Raw genomic sequence first — 16,162 nt, 5'->3', positions numbered from 1 at the left:
CCTTTCGGAATTCTATTTCTATTATGCTATTTCTTCTTCCAAAAATAGTCTTGATATTGCTCCTAAATAATCACTTTACATTCCCAACATCACAATCTCAGATAATCGGGTCTGTGTCCCATTTTCTCAAGACTTTTCTCTGTGCCTTGTTTCAGCCAGCAAATGGAATGGGTAAATCTCTGTCCATATGTTCCGTGGGTTCATGGTTTACAGTGTCATTTCTTCTACATAAGACACCTGCATGCAAGCAATGCTCTAGAAGTTCAATGTACTTACCAAAGTGAGTAACCCCAGTGATGGGCTTTTAGTGATTGTGGCCCTTCTGGTAGTGAGGAGGGGTTGAAGCTTCAGGAGGTAGCAACTAAATCATAGCACAGAGGCAGCCACCAAATTTCTAGGAAGTAGCCTGTGAAAGTTCTGGCTCTGTAGTCAGGGCTGGCCTTGAATCTGCCAAATCCCACTGCTGCCTGACTGAGTGACCTTGGCTGGGTTAGGACCTTCCACAAAAAATCAGATACTTATCTGTCAGATGGCAATAACCACAACTCATTATCAGGATGATTATGAAATTGAAATGAGAGACCATGCTCAGTGTAGGACAGCACCTGGCAAACAGTGGATTCTTTATACAATAGTTTCCTTTTCAGTTGGGTTGTTTGGTTTTTTTTTTTTCTTGTAAATTTGTTTAAGTTCCTTATAGATGCTGGATATTAGACCTTTGCAGATGCATAGTTTGCAAAAATTTTCTCCCATTCTGTAGGTTGTCTGACATTACTGGGTATATACCCAAAGGAATATAAATTATTCTATTACAAAGACACATGCACACGTATGTTCACTGCAGCATTATTCACAAGAGCAGAGACGTGGAATCAACCTAAATGCTCATCAATGAATGAGCATATACATATGGTACATATACACCATGGAATACTATGCAGCCACAAAAAAGAATGAGAGCACGTTCTTTGCAAAAACATGAATGGAACTGAAGACTAATATCCTTAGCACACTAATATAGGAACAGAAAACCAAATATCACAAGTTCTCACTTATAGATGGGAGCTAAATGATGAGAGCACACAGACACATAGAGGGGAACGACACACACTGGGGCCTACTGAGGGTGGACGGCAGGAGGAGGGAGAGGATCAGAAAAAAATCACTATTGAGTACTAGGCTTAATACCTGGGCGATGAAATCATCTGTACAACAAACTCCCACAACACAAGTTTGCACACATAACAAACCTGCACACGTACCCCTGAACCTAAGAATTAAAAATAGTTTCCTTGCCTCCAAGTATGGAGCTAACCTATCTCTTTGTTTTTCTCTCGCTCACTTTCTTCCCTTTCACCTCTTCCTCTATCTTCCTTGCTTCTTTATGTTTCCATTGAACGAGTCTCACTGAGCACCCACTGCATGCTAGCACTATACTATACAGAGCCTGAGTGTACAGCCACAAACAAACAGGCAAGGTCACTCCACAGAGAGGTGGCAGCTTCATACAGTAAAGCATAGAGTGCTTCATCTTCTCCAAAGGAGAAATCAGCCCTCCCGCACCCCTGCCTTGGCCACCTTCTTTATAAAAACCAGTTAGGTTTACTGCCAGGAATGGAAACCTCTTGCAGCCAAGGATAGGATTTTATAGGGGATTCTCTGTCCCCCAAAGCCTGAGGCAGGTCTGGGCCTATAGTGAGTGGCCTGTAAAAGAGCATTGTTTCAAAGAGTAAATGGGGAAGCTCTGGGTGTGGAGAGTCTTCTGAAACCCTGGGCCAGAGTGCCCCCACCCTTCCTCCTCCATCCAGTGTTCACCTCCCCCACCCATTCTTTCTAGGGACTCCCGGCTCCACCACGCTGCTAAAGACATATTCCTCCCCCTGTTGCTGCCTGCAACCTTCTCTCCATCTGCTCTCTCTGCCTGTTCAGGCTGCAGTGTGTAGATAGTATGGCAAGGTAGGGTAGTGGGAGGAGGACAGCTTCTAAATTGGGTGAGAGGCCTGCAAAGCCTGACCGGTCTGCCAAGGCTAGGCAGGGAGAGACAGTCAGTCTCCAGGACTATGCATAAGCTTGTCCCCACCTAGCTCTCCGCCAATGTCTGTCCCCAAGTATCTGCTTGTCTCCCTCATTGATTGTCCCTCACTATCTCTGTTTGTGGAGAAAAGACACGTTGCTTGAGAATCAGGCCTGGGCAAGAGTGCGGCAGAGGTGGGCCTTGCAGTCCTGCTCAGCTGGGGAAGCAGGTACAGGAAGAGGTAAGGGGCTGACCTGAGAGGAAGCCTCTCAGCTCTAGTGGCCTGCCGGCAGTGGGGTTATGGGAGACGGGGCTCAGATTAAAAAGTAGAGATGGATCTTAATTTAGAGTTCGTGATTGGGCTTCAGAGGGGTCCAGACCCCCTCCTGTTAGGTTGCAGCCACAATTTTGTGGCTATGTGTAGTGTTCTAGTAGATTCACAGATATCACCAGATCCAGAGAGTTAGAGACTTTCTAGGTTATGGGGACTCACTTTGGAAGCAGCGGGGCCCTGGCGGGGAAGCAGGCTGGCTGGATCCCAGAGGGGCCTGGAGAGAACTGGAACTGGGATGTATCTGGAAGGCTGAGCAGGCAATGGAAAGCTCCGGGCTGCGCATAAGCTCGGTTTCCAGGCCTCCACCTCACCGTCTGGAAAATGGTCCGGGTGCTCTCCAGCCTGGCCTGGCCAGGCAGGGCTGCTGGGAGTGTCAGCAGAGAGAGAAAACGCTCGGCTCCCAGGACGCAAAGGGAATTGGCTTTAAACTTTGCAGGGCCGACGGGCCGGCGGCCAGAGGTGGCGGCTGGCACCCCCGGCGCCGCCGCGGCCCCTCCAGCTAGCTGCCCGCTCGCCCGCCCCCTCCCTCCCTGCACTCGCTCGGCACAGACTCGGCCCCAGCCCCCTCCCTCCTCCCGCTCGCTCCACGCTCGTTCGCTCGCTCGCCGGCTCCTCCTCACTCGCCCGCCCGCGCCCGGCGCAGCTCGGCCAGAGCGACCGCGGGGCTGAGCGCGCGTCCGCTCGGGGGGCTCCGGAAGCTGCCCCGGCCCGCGGCCCCCTCCCTCGCTCCCGCCTCCCCTTCCTAGCTCACCGCTGCCTTCCTTTCCCGGCTCCCGCGCCGTCCGCCCGCCCCGCAGCCCGAGGCTCCGCGCCCCCTGCAGCCACGATGCCCGCGGCCCGGCCGCCAGCCGCGGGACTCGGCGGGATCTCGCTGTTCCTCGCTCTGCTCCTGGGGAGTCCGGCGGCAGCGCTGGAGAGAGGTAAGCGCCCCGAGGGGCGGGGCGGGGAGGGGGCAAAGTTGCCGGGAGAGCGGGGCGGCCAGGGGTCGGGGCTGACCAAGGCGACTCAGGCACCACCCGCCGGGATGGGGAGCGGTGGTGGCTGCCCAAATTCAGGGCTAGGAACCGCGCGTCCCCTTGGCCCGGGCTGATGGGAGTGTGGAGGTGGGGATGTGTTGAAGGACTCGGACGCTTCCCTGCTTCGGCTGCGGGCTTCCTTTTGGTCTTCCCCGGCTGTGAGGCTGATTCTCCTTTGCAGCCAAAGAGGATCTCCTTGGAGTGGGGTCGCCTCCAAACCCCAAATTCCCGGAGCTTCTCTGCAACCGCACCCGGGGCTGGGTGCCAGATAATTCTCTTCCTCTCGGGGAGAGGACAGGAAGGGGGGTGAGCAGCTGACCCACCCTGCAACTGAGGACTAGACTCAAACAGTGCATTTGCCGCTCCCCCACGACACCTCAGAAACCCTTGACTCCTTTGGTTCAGGCTGCCCCGAGGGGCTGTGTTCCTGGATTGATCTCAGCCAAGCGTCAGGATACCGGACTTGGGTGTGGCTTTCGCCAGAGGCCGGTGGAGGGGGTTGAGGGCTCTGAGAACTTGGTAGGAGAGGGAGAAGAGATATTAGTTAGCAGTTGGGAACCTGAACGGACTCCCCTCTACTCTCTTCCCGACAGCCTAGCATCTCTGATCACTGTTAGGAATGGGGATGGGGGGTGTTAGTTTCACCTACCACGTGTTTGCTGAATGGGAAGAGGGGCCCAAGTTTAGCAGAGAATGACAGCTCCTCCTTCTCAGACCTGGAGCCATACCCTCTGTCCACCCCGGTAAGGTACCCCAGGAAAAGTTATGGGTCGGGGAGAGGGCCAGATAGAGAGAGGGGTGCAACGCCTAACTCACCCAAAGCTAACCCTCAGAGCTTCGGGGGTTTTCTCAGGCACCTTGGAGACCCGAAAGTCAATGGGAGCGTTAGTTGGCCACCGGACCCGGCCTTCTTGCAAGGTCTAACTCCAGTTCCCAGAAATGCACTCCTCACGTGTAAAAAAGCAGGCAGCTGCAGGGTCTGCCCAGGCTGAAGACAGAGGGAGAGCGGGCACTGTGCTCATCTGGGGCACCGCCTCTGTCATTTGCACCGTCTTGACTCAGAGTTGGGGGACTGGCGGTGTTCTTTCCCGGGCAGTTCTGGACCCCTAGCGCGCACACACCTGCTTTCAGCACCAAAGGCCCTGGACAGCTCTCCGCTCCATGGGCCCTGGCTCTGGGTTCCTTTCCCTTCAACCCTTCCCGGTGGCCTGGAGTGCCCCCCTCAGCATAAATCAGGCATTTTATCCCCCATCTCCCCGTCTTTTTAAATGTAGAGCCCGGAGTGCAGAGCAAAGGAAATTATTCATCACCTTTTGTTTAACAAAGCATATCATTGAAGAACCCCCTCCCCTTTTTTTATGAGGCCATGATATCCACAGTTTACACCAGGTCTGGACAATTTCTCTGGGAAAGATAGGGAAAGAGATTTGGTTTAAACACATCGTTTCCACCACAGCATGGCCTTTCTTAATTAGCTGTCTCTTTCTAACAATGGCTTGGTGGCCTTGAACTGAGTCCAGCTCTCCCTCCCCCACCCCCTTTTGAATCTGTGTTGTGACTAACACACATATAAAAAGAACCTGAAGCTACACAGCAGCTTACTGGATTTTCTAAAGCAGCTCTACCTTTGAGGACTCCACTCTCCAATACACCACCTTGCAGGGAAAAAAAAAAAAAATTGTCTTAATGGCACGTATTGAATTGTCATCTAAGACAAGGATTTCCTATTCTGTTTCCTTCACTGGCTTCAAACACATTGTAAAAGCAGGGGGATACATGCGTGTGTTTAATTTTTAAGACGTTTCATACTATTTTTCCAACTGCTCAACACTATGGCTAGCCAGCATATTTTTTAAATTAACTTCAGGTCACCACCAAATTAAAGTCAAGTGATGTGCTGCTTCAGAAAGCTCATTAATAACTGTGTGGTTCTGATTCTGAGTCATAAGGAAGGAGTGAGATTGGCCAATGAGCATTGCCGAGTCTGGTGGTGCATTTGGAGACAATTGACCTTCCGCGATAAGTTCTGTTTTTAATATAGAGCCCAACATCCACTCAGATGGAGAACCATTCACCTAACTCGTTGTTGCAAACTAGTTCTTCTGTTTGTGGTGGAGTGAGGGGATTTGTAAATACTCAAAAGGGACTTGTTGCTACATTCTTATGCAGGTCACGTGGTTCTCTGGGCCATTTCGCTGTAAGGCATGAATAAGTATAAAGTATAACTTGTTTTTGAAGAGACTCCTTATTGTCTAAGATATGCACATGGGGAATAATTGTAGCTGCGTGCTAAGACTGCAGAGTCTAAGTATAATTTCTTTTCTTTTTCTCTTGAATTAATAAGGCAAATTCAGTATTGCTCAATAAGACTCAGATTTGCTGCTTCCCCAGTCTCTAACGTGTGTTGTTGTTAGATTCACTTAAGGACTATTTTCATTACGGATTGGCATTATTTTCCGTACAGTTTTGCCCGTTCCTGCCAGGGGCCACCTTACCTAAGCTTGAGGGATTCATCTTGTGTTCATATGGCTCAGTTGGGTGTTAGGAAAATAATGTTACATTCCTTTCCTTCCCCTTCCAAGGCAAAAGGATATTTTCTGATCAGAGTGGCTTGTTTTCTTATTTTTGCTTACAAGTCCATTCCTGCAAGCTGTTCAAACGGGCTCGATTAGTACTGGCCCTCCTATTCTGTCCAGAGACAATTTCTCCAATATACCCACGGTGCAGACCTCCACTAGGGGCGCTCCAAGCTATAATTGGCGACTAAGGGCAGAAGAGGGGAATTCTGACCTGTGGAACAACCAGTTGTGTGCAACACCAAAGGTCAGCAGAATGGAGCTCCTCTCAGCCTGGAGGCCTTGGCATCATCTCTCCCCTCCCTCTTTCTGCTTACTCCATTTGATTCCTGTTTCTCAAAAAAAAATTATTGGTCACTCTTGACACACGCAGGGAAAAAAGAGAAAGAAAAGGTAAAAAGCCAGGAGAATGCTCCAAGGAAAGTGTCAATCCAACTGCCCTTTTTGTATTTTTGTAGTTTCCTTCATGAAGTCAAACTTCAAAACATCCAAGAGGCTGTGGCAAGGCTGTTCTGGGGAGTTTGACTGAGCTGGGCACTGGAATGAGATTTATAAAGTCCAGGAAAATAAGTGTAGCTCCATAATTAGAGTGACCTGGGTCCAGAGGCCAGATCCACTGTCTGTTAATGCATGGCCTTCAGCAGAACTATTTTATCTCAACTTCCATTTCACCATCTGAGGAGTGGGGGCAGGGGAAGGGGGACTGATGATACCAGCCTGGAAGGATGGTTGCAGGGATTACATAATGCATGTAAAAGCAGCTGGCACAGAGTAGGTGCTCAAGTAATGTTTTCTTTCCCTGCTTTCCAAAGGGCAAACTGCTCCTATTAGTAGACACCAAGAAAACAAATCTCTGAGATTGGCATGAAGCAGATGTTGGTGTCAATATTGGGATAATTCAGGCTAAAGTAGAAAGGGGTGGGAGGGGGATAATGAGTAGCTCCAGTTACCTGTATTCTCATCTTTGGCAGATGAGAATTTGACATTGCCTGGTACAGACACCCTTCCCGTCCAAACTCTTATGCTGTTTCTTTTTGAACCTCAATATTACCATCAGGAATCAGAGTTCCTGGTACTGGATATCGAGCAGATGCAGGATAGCAGGTTAATGGTTGGAAATAAGGCATAAGAAGCAAGTCTTCCGGAAGAAGACATTTGCCCTTTCATTCATTCATTTGAATTTACTGAGCACTTCCTATGTGTCTTAGTTCAGCCTGCTATAACAAAAATGCCTTAGATAGGGTGGTTTAAACAACAGAAATTTATTTCTCACATTTCTGGAGGCTGGAAAGTCCAAGCTCAGAGCGCCAGCAGACTCAGTATCTGGTGAGCGTCTGTCATCTCTCTTTCTGCTTTGCAGACAGCCACTTCCTAGCTAAATTCTCATATGGCCAATAGGGACAGAGAGCCCTGGTCTCCTCATCTTAGAAGTGAACTAATCCTTATCATGGAGGCCCTATCTTTATGACTTCATTTTAATCTAATTAATTCCCAAAGGCTTCACCTCCAAATGTCATTACACTGGGGATAAGGCCGTCAACATATTGATCTGGGGGGACACAGACATTCGATCTATAGCACTATGCATGCGGTAGACCTTGTGTTGGGTGCTGGAGAATTATAATATGATAAGGCTCCTGCCCCAGTAATGGCAGCCTAGCAAGAGACATCTGCAGGTAAACTACTACCATCCATGCCATGTGGTGAGTGCTTTGGGGGGCGGGGGGGATATCGGAGATCTATGGGACCTCACGTGGATATATTTAATTCTCACCAGGGGTGGTCAGTGAAGGCTTCCTGGAGCAGGTAGCATTTGAGCTGGCCCTGAAGGGGATGTGACAGGTACCAGCAGCCAGAGGAGAAATTTCTACAGTAGGATAGGGAAAATCCTGAAGGCTTCACTCTCAGAACACATCACACCCCCGCGGAATTGGAGAGAGGAAACAGAGGAGCGAGTGGGAGGAGAAAGTAGGCAGGTGCACATGCTCACGCTCAAAAAAAAAAAGAGAATCTGTCGGACCTGCCTGTCCTCCCTGCTCTGCCCTGAACTTCATGGGCTGGGTGGATGAGAGCTGGAACAAAGGACTTTAAGCCGCGGTGTTCGCTATTGTCCACTAGAGGTTGTGATGACACCGAAGGAATCTTCTCGGAAGGCAGCGAGGCCCAGCTGCTGAGCACAGACAGCATCACACAGCCCTGGGTAAACACTGCTTTAGTGGATTTGCATGTTTGCATAATCCTCTGGTTACTGTAGTTCCTTAGAAGCATCCCTTTGGTGACTGTGACAATAGGGAGCAGGGCAGGGAATAGAACTGCTTTGAGGAGAGGGTAAAAGGATGGTGAGTTGGGAGGAGGTCAGTGGACCCACGTGATATAATTTACTAGAACATGGCAAGGACTGAGTTTAAGCAATGCAAACAGCATTTATTGAGTGTTGATTTTGTTCCAAGCCTTATAAATAAGTGGTTTATATGGATATGTGCAGAGAATCCTCACAATAGCCCATGAGAGAGATGCAGTTGTTATCTGCATTGTATAGACTGGGGAAACTGGGGTACGGAGAGGTTAAGCAATGTGCCTAGCATCACAAAGCCAAGAAAGGGATTGAAGTCCAGCCTCAAACCCAGGCTGGTGTCAGAATCATAACATCAAGTCCCACTACTACCTTTTATATCCTGCATTCCCCAAGACCATGTGCAGATTCTGATGGTTCTCAGGAAGGGATGATGTGTGTTTGCCAGATGCGCATGGGATGTGTACTCAATGCCTAACACAGTCCCTGGCACACATAGCAAGCATTTAAGTAAAGCTGGTCAAATTGAAGTGAGTCATAAGGTTAAACAGGTTACAATTTTATTTATAGGCAACTAATTCACAATCATTACAGTTAGTGAGCATTTACTATATCTCAGGCACTTACATTGGTTATTTTAATTAATTTTAATAATATCATTTCATTTTTTAGATGAGGAAACCAAGGCTTAGAGAAGCTGAGTTATGCATAGGCAAGGTTTAAATCCATGGTGGCTTCCAAGCTTTGTCCTTTTGCATTTCTAAATGAAATGTGCGAGAAAGACCCTTTCACCATTAATGTGCAGATAGTCTGGATGGGTGAGTGCACCAAACTCCAAAGACTGACAGGACAGAGACCAAAACCAACCTTCAGTAGTTCCCAGAAAAGATGAACATAGGAATTGTTCTTTCTAGTCAAGGAAAGGAGAAAACCTCATAAAAGAGAGTGAGTAGACTAACTGGTTCATCGGTTGGCACCGAAATGATGGGACTGTTTGCAATTTCTCAAGTTTCCAGGTCACCCAACCATTAACGGATAACTCACACTGTATAAAATTGGTTTCTGTAAGTCCCTAAATTCAGGACCTAAGCTAAACCATTTCCTATCTATGAGTCTCACTTTTTCCTTCTGTGAGATGGATCACAATAATCACTACCACATTAATAAAGCTGTCCTCACAGGGCTGGGATGGTACCAGAGAGTTAAGATGCCTTGCACATACTACGAAATCAAGCCTTGAGGAAGTAAGTGCTGGCATGGAAGGCCGAAGACCTCGAACACCCGCATGTGCTTCTTCCTGGGCTTGTTACAGCCAGCGTTATAGCAAATATAACACTGCTATTTGCCATTTATTGTGGGCCTACTCTGTGCCAGGAGGCTGTCTTTGTGTTTATCCTGTATTCACTTATTTGATCCTCATCCATTCCTATCAGATGATATGATAAACTAGATTTTACAGACAAGGCAACTGAGTCAAAACGGTATAAGCACTCACTCAGGGTCTCATGGGCAATGAGCGGTGGAGTCAGGATTCAACCCCAGAACTCTTTGATTCCAGAGCCCACACTTGTTCCAGATACTGGGGCATGAAGATGTGGGTATCACATAGCACAGAGCAAAATGGAAATGGAGAACTGATGCAAGCCTGGAGAGCAAGGTGGTTTGACAGGACTCCAGGAGGGGAGATGCTTTCTCATCCAGTGGCAAATGCCAGGTGTCCCAAGTCAGCTTTCCGAGACAGAAAACAGTTTATCCCAGCCTCTTCCATACCTACTTTGAGGGCTTGTGTGTGAGCCCTATTCTCATCTTACTCATGCTATTCCTGCAGCCTGGACTGTCATCCTAGAGGAGCGCGTAGCTGGTTGTGTAGAGAGAACTAAATTAAATTCCCAACTGGCTTATTTATGCAGCATGATCTTGAGCTATTTACTTTAGTTCTCTAGGCCTATTTTGACCTGATATATAAAATGAGAGGATTAGATTTACATTAAAAGTTTGTTAAGACTCGTCAATGTATGTGGATATACCTAGCTCATTGCAAGCACTCAATAAAAATTTGCCATTATTGCTATACTATTAACCTAGTAAACTTCTATTCATCCTTCAGAACCCAGTCCCTAATTCTCCTTTTCTGTGAAGTCTTCCCTTGCTTCTCTCCTGTCTATGCCAATTATAAGTGATTCTCTTGGCCCCTTATCACATTTTATCCCTCTGCTATGGGTAATTCATACACTGATAATGCCTGAGTTGCCAATTTACATAATTCCCTCCCCCTAAACAATGAACTCTTAGAAAACCTCAGCTGAATCTTATTCATATGTCTCTTAGCCTGTATCTAATCCAGTATAAGTTCTCAACCCATTGTGTTAAATTAGTTTTCCTCTTAATCTTACTTTTGGGGAGGTGAAGTTAGAGTCCTGACGTCTGAATTTAATTCCTGACTCCCCTGTCTTGTGTGGTCTTAGGCAGCCTGTATAAACCTTGATTTTTTACCTGAAAAATGGGAATGATAATGGTGTCCAACCTCATAGGATTGCTGTGGAGGAAAATCAACGAGATAGTAGATGTGAAATCACTAAATAACTCTACAAAAAAGGAGGAAGAGAAAGAAAAATTAAAAGATGGAAGAAGGAGAGAAATACACTTTGTAAAGAGAAAAGAAAACATCTTTGTGCAAACACAAAACCACAAGATAGGCCATTCATTGGGTCCTCACTGAAGCCATCTTTCTTTCCAAAGGAAATATTGGTTGCAACTATTCACCCTGGACCTAAGCTGATTTCAAAGCAGAAACCTTCTGGACACTTTACTGCTTATTGTAGAATCTGCCTTCTCTTAGGTCTCTGGCAACTGCAAAAACAGCAAATGTCCAGCTGAAAACTGGGACAGTATAGCAAAGTGAATAAAAACCCAGGCTCTAGAGTCAGAGCAGCCTGAGTTTCAGTCTGTTGCTTCTTATTAGATGTGCCTCCTTAGTCAAGCCACTTTGTCACCTTGAGCTGGCACTGGGCCTTGCATAGGAGTGAGGGTCTGTGTTCTGCCCACTTCTCAGGGATAATATGATGTGGGAGAGAGGTTGTATAGTTAGAGTAGGCCTCCTTCCTCTCTGTAATATCAGTCAGATTCTAGCAATTATTTGGGATTCTTATCTGCCTCAATCCTCTCCCCGATATTTTCATTTCACTGAGGAAAGAGACCCAGAGACAAGAAAGGACTTACTCAAAGTCCCAACTGTGAGTAGCAGAGCCAGGACTTGAACCCCTTACTCCTGTCTTCTGACTCCCATTCTAAAGTGACTTCCACTTACTTTCAAGAAAAACGGAATCCCTACCCCCCTCAAGTTTATGTCCTGAGACCCAAGGAGTGTGGCAATGGAAGTTTTAAGGGTATCTGTTTTCAGCAAACCACCGGCTTCTATTACCCACATGGGACATTTACGTTATGTGTCCGTGGAAGACTGACTGCATGAAAGAGGCTTTGGTAGAAGTGGGAATCAAGCCATAGCTCCCTCCCCTGCTGACTTCGTACTTGAATCTTCAAGGCACCAGCAGATAAGCTTCACCTGGGAATGGTGCCATCCAAGCAGATGGCTTGAGTCAAGCAAGCAAGAGTTAAATGAAGAGGCTCAAGAAGACCCAGGGACCAGGCCAGTTACCCCTCCTAGACTTCCTTACTCTCACCATGGGTCATGGATAGTGGCTGATTGAGAAATCTACTGGGGATCTGGCGTGTGGAGAGTAGGGAAAGATTGGGTGAGGCATAGCTAATGTAGTTGGTGCCAGCCCAGAGCAAGTAGTGGACCCCGGGGATGTTTTGGGGCTAGAGATTAGAACAAGGTAGGTGGATACAGTATAGCATCTGGGGTTTGAAGCTCAGGACAAGTCTTAGTGGGTATAAGCCTCCGGGTGTCAGTTTCCTTGTCTGGTCTCACCTATTCCCAGTTTAGCTTAGCATCATAAATTGGTGAGTTCACATTGCCAAAATGGAATGGGCTCTTCAAAGCCATACACCATAATAATAAAAAATACACAGACCCTAAAGTCCAAGAGATATGGGTTCCAACCTAATGCTGTTATCTTGAACAAGTCACTTAACTCTGAGATGATGGAGTGGGTGGTAGTGATGAGGATGAGGAGGGGAATTATGAGTTGCTGTTGTTACTGATGGACTGAGCTGATTCTCAGGTCAGCGATGGCTTCCAAGAGAGGAAATAATATATTCTAATGTGATTTTTGTGGTATAGTGCTATGGTTGGAATATTTGTGTCCCCTCCCCCAACACCAATGTATAGGTTGAAATCCTAACCCCTCTGCTGACGGTATTAGCAGATGGGGCTTTGGGGAATTGATTAGGTCATGAAAGTAGTGGTCCCATGAATGGAATAAGTACTATTATAAAAGAGGCCTGAGGCCAGGTGTGGAGGCTCGTGCCTATAATCCCAGCACGTTGGGAGGCTGAGGCAGGAGGATCACTTGAGGCCAGGAGCTCTAGACCAGCCTGGGCAACATAGAAAAACTCCATCTCTACAAAAAAATATAAAAATTATCCTGGTCTGGTGGCATATGCCTGTAGTCCCAGCTACTCAGGAGGCTGAGATGGAGGGACCCACTGCATCCCAGGAGTTCAAGGCTGCAGTGAGCTATGACTGCACCACTGCACTCCAGCCTGGGTGACAGAGCAAAACCCTGTATCTAAAAAAAAGGGGGAGACACACTTCACCCCTTTCACCATGAGAGGTGGAAATGTGGAAGCAAGAAGCTGTGATATATAAGAAACGGGCCGTCGCCAGATCCTGAATCTGCCAGCACATTGATCTTGGACTTCCCAGTCTCCAGAACTGTGAGGAATAATGTCCAGTTGCTTATAAGCCACCCAGTTTATGGTATTTTGTTATAGAAGCCAAAAAGGGTCTAAGACATTTAGGGCAAAGACTCATTCAGGATAGCTGAAGAATAAGAAGGTTTGCTCTAAGGATACTGCAAATATTGAGCCAAGAACATTCCAGGACTCTCTCCACTTCTCTCTTGCATGCGTCTGCTTCTCCCCACGCATCTGTTCATTCTGGCTTCCTCTCTATTGCCTAATTCCTTCTGCTCACTCACCATAGATCTCTCATCGCCTCCACTTACCCATTCGCTATTATGGCTTCTCCAGCATAATCACCACATGTGCACTATCTAATATGGTAGCCACGAACCACATGTAGATATTTAAATTAAAATTAATTAAAATCAAATTGTATTTAAAAATGAGTTCCTCAGTCCCACTAGCCACGTTTCAAGTGCCTAGTAGCTATGTGTGGCTCATGGCCGCCATATTAGACAGCATGGAGAGAGCACAAATGATTTCTGCCCAGTCCTTTGCACTGGGTAACTGGGCAATAGGTTGGTTCTTCATACTTAATCCAATCATCTGTGACTGGTATGGAAAGCATGCCATGTAACACAAAACCATACCTTGGGATAGAGCAGTTGCCACTGATGAAGTCTCGCACGCTTTCACTGCTGGCCTTGATAGTTGCTTCTCAACTCTTCTCATTTCTAGGATGTGACTCTGCAACCCTTTTGCCAGTAAGACACATATTCATCAAGATGTGGCCTGTCTGATAATCACATCCAAGAAAACTGGGAAGAATCCTATCATCATTGTAACTATCTGTTGACTTGCCTCCCTCCGTGCTATACAATGAGATTTTCAGGGTTGGAGTTGACTTTTATTATCTCTTTATTCTTAGCTATTCTGTTGAATAAATGAGTGAATGGATGAACCAATGAATGAATGATATGCAGTCTTCAGCTATGACTCAAAGTGTTTGGACATAGAACACAAAAGCCTTTGCAAAAAATGTGCAATCTTCACATTATTTGGGTAAATCTGACTTAGGAAAAAATAATTTAGAGTAGGAATTGGGGGTGATAGAGAGCTAGAAAAGAGGGAGCCTCATGAACTGGTGTATTTAGGCATTTAAAAGTGATCCAGGCATTGAAAATCAGGTTGGAGTGGAAAATGAAAGAAGCCTCAAGATGGGGTCCCAGGAGCTCTCCTCCTTTCCCATGAGAGATTCATCTGGAATGATGACAGTGGAATTAAGTGCAATAAGGGAGGTCAGTAGGAACACAGAATGTATTTTTCAAACATGTGGCTCCCTGCATGGTTTTGGTAACCATTTTTCTACAAAGTTTTAATATTATGCAAACAGGGAAAGGAGATATTTAGAACAACGTACCCAGAGTGAGCATTCTGAATGGGGGACTCAGCACAGGCTTAGGACTGAAGTAGGACTGACTGTGGATCCCAACTCTGCCAATTCTGTGTTGAGTCATGCTGGAGCAAGTCACTGAATATCCTCAAGCCTCAGTTTCCATCTGCAAAATGAGAATGGAATGTTTCCCTTGCCTCTCTCTGCAGGATGGATAGAGAGAATGTAATGCATGTGACTGCCATCCTGCACAACTCCAGAGGGAGCTATTTATACTACATGTATGTGAATGGTACCCCTTGGAATTAAGCAGTGCACAACCTTTGCTGCCATATGTGGCAGCCCTGAATATGGAAGTATGCCACTGAACTATGAATCAATTTGCAGAGGAAGGAGGACAGAGCTCCCAAGACTTCTCATTCCCTAAGGACTTCTGATCAGGCTTCCACCTTCTATGCCCCCTTTTAAAGCAGGTTTAACAGAGTGGAAAGCTAATTTGGGGCCAACCACCTTGGAAATTAATGTAAAATATGTGGAATCAAGCCTAGTTTTCCAGGGCTTCAGGAAAGGAAATTTGCATAATTTATGGCATAAATAAAAAATGATATGCTAGGTTAATTTGCATATTTTAACTTCAGTTAGGGTTATAAACAAAGTTTTTGTTGTTGTTGCTATTTGTAGTTGTTGTTTTTAAAGAAAGCCTTTCTTGTTAATCTGAATGCGTAAGCTTGAGTAAATTACTTAACCTCTCTTGGCCTCGATTTCCTTAACTGTGAAATGAAAATGATAAATGGACTTACATCCTGTGATTGTGGTGAGGAGTTATGAGCTGACCCTGTAAAACTTGTAGAATAGTGGCTGGTATGTAGCAGAAGCTCAATAATTTTACACTATGTGTAATATATAATAACATACTATATCATTATCATTAAATATGCAATGTCTGTAGTCCACTTGATATTACAAGAAATTCTAAAAAATACATATCATTGTGTACCCACATGAAGTTATTTTGAGCTCAGGACCTAGAATTGTGCTAGAACACAGCGAGAGCTCAGTCATGAGATACATGGCTGCCTTACAATGAATGGATTATAATCATTATCAATCACCGCCCCAGAGGTGCATGTGTTTGAAAGCCTTTCTCCTCTCTAGACTGAGGTCTCTCCAAGGCAAGGACTGTTTTATCTCCCTCCCAAACCCCACCTCTCAACACTACATCTCCCAGATAGTTGAAACTCAGTAAGTGCAGACATGTTGAATGAATAAATGCTGAAGTGTTATTGTTCTTAATTAGTATGCAAGAAATGATTCTTATTAGCATGCATATGAATGAATGGCTGTCTTCTTAGAAGACTAGAAACTCCTCATGTCTAGGTCACCAACATTTGGCTCAGTGCTTGGCATACCAGGTAGTCAGCAGGTGCTCATTGGGTGTGTGATGGTGGCTAAGACCTCAGAATTTAAGGTCCAAGGCCTGAGTCTGCATCCCAGCTTTATCATTTACTGGCTGCATAACTTTGGGCAAGATATTTGTGCTTTATGGAAATAGCATGTGCAAGGAAAATAACTAACTGTACCTTTTTCATTGAGTTGATGTGAGACAGAAATCAGGAATTTTTGATCAAGAGCTTAGCACAGTGCCTGACACACAAATTAGGTACTCAATATAGATACCACTGTGAATAAATGAATGCATGGCCCTTCCTAAGTGTCTTGATACAGGAAAG

General features: G+C 46.2%; 1 protein-coding gene across 6 annotated transcripts in view; it reads left to right on the top strand.

Moving 5' to 3' along the window:
- Positions 1-2,944: 2,944 nt before the first annotated feature.
- Positions 2,945-16,162, top strand: part of SEZ6L (seizure related 6 homolog like) — a 213,546-nt gene continuing 200,328 nt past the window's right edge. For 5 of the 6 annotated variants that reach the window (XM_007975228.3, XM_007975227.3, XM_007975226.3 and 2 more), the window contains exon 1: positions 2,963-3,268. In XM_007975228.3, coding sequence (XP_007973419.2) covers positions 3,175-3,268 — 94 coding nt within the window. In that variant the 5' untranslated portion in view covers positions 2,963-3,174. Of the gene's footprint in view, positions 3,269-16,162 lie in introns of all 6 variants that reach the window. The other variant, XM_007975230.3, reaches the window with a different exon arrangement.

This window comes from Chlorocebus sabaeus, chromosome 19, assembly GCF_047675955.1.
Source record: "Chlorocebus sabaeus isolate Y175 chromosome 19, mChlSab1.0.hap1, whole genome shotgun sequence".
Taxonomy (NCBI): domain Eukaryota; kingdom Metazoa; phylum Chordata; class Mammalia; order Primates; family Cercopithecidae; genus Chlorocebus; species Chlorocebus sabaeus.
This window is presented reverse-complemented; position numbering and strand designations above follow the sequence as displayed.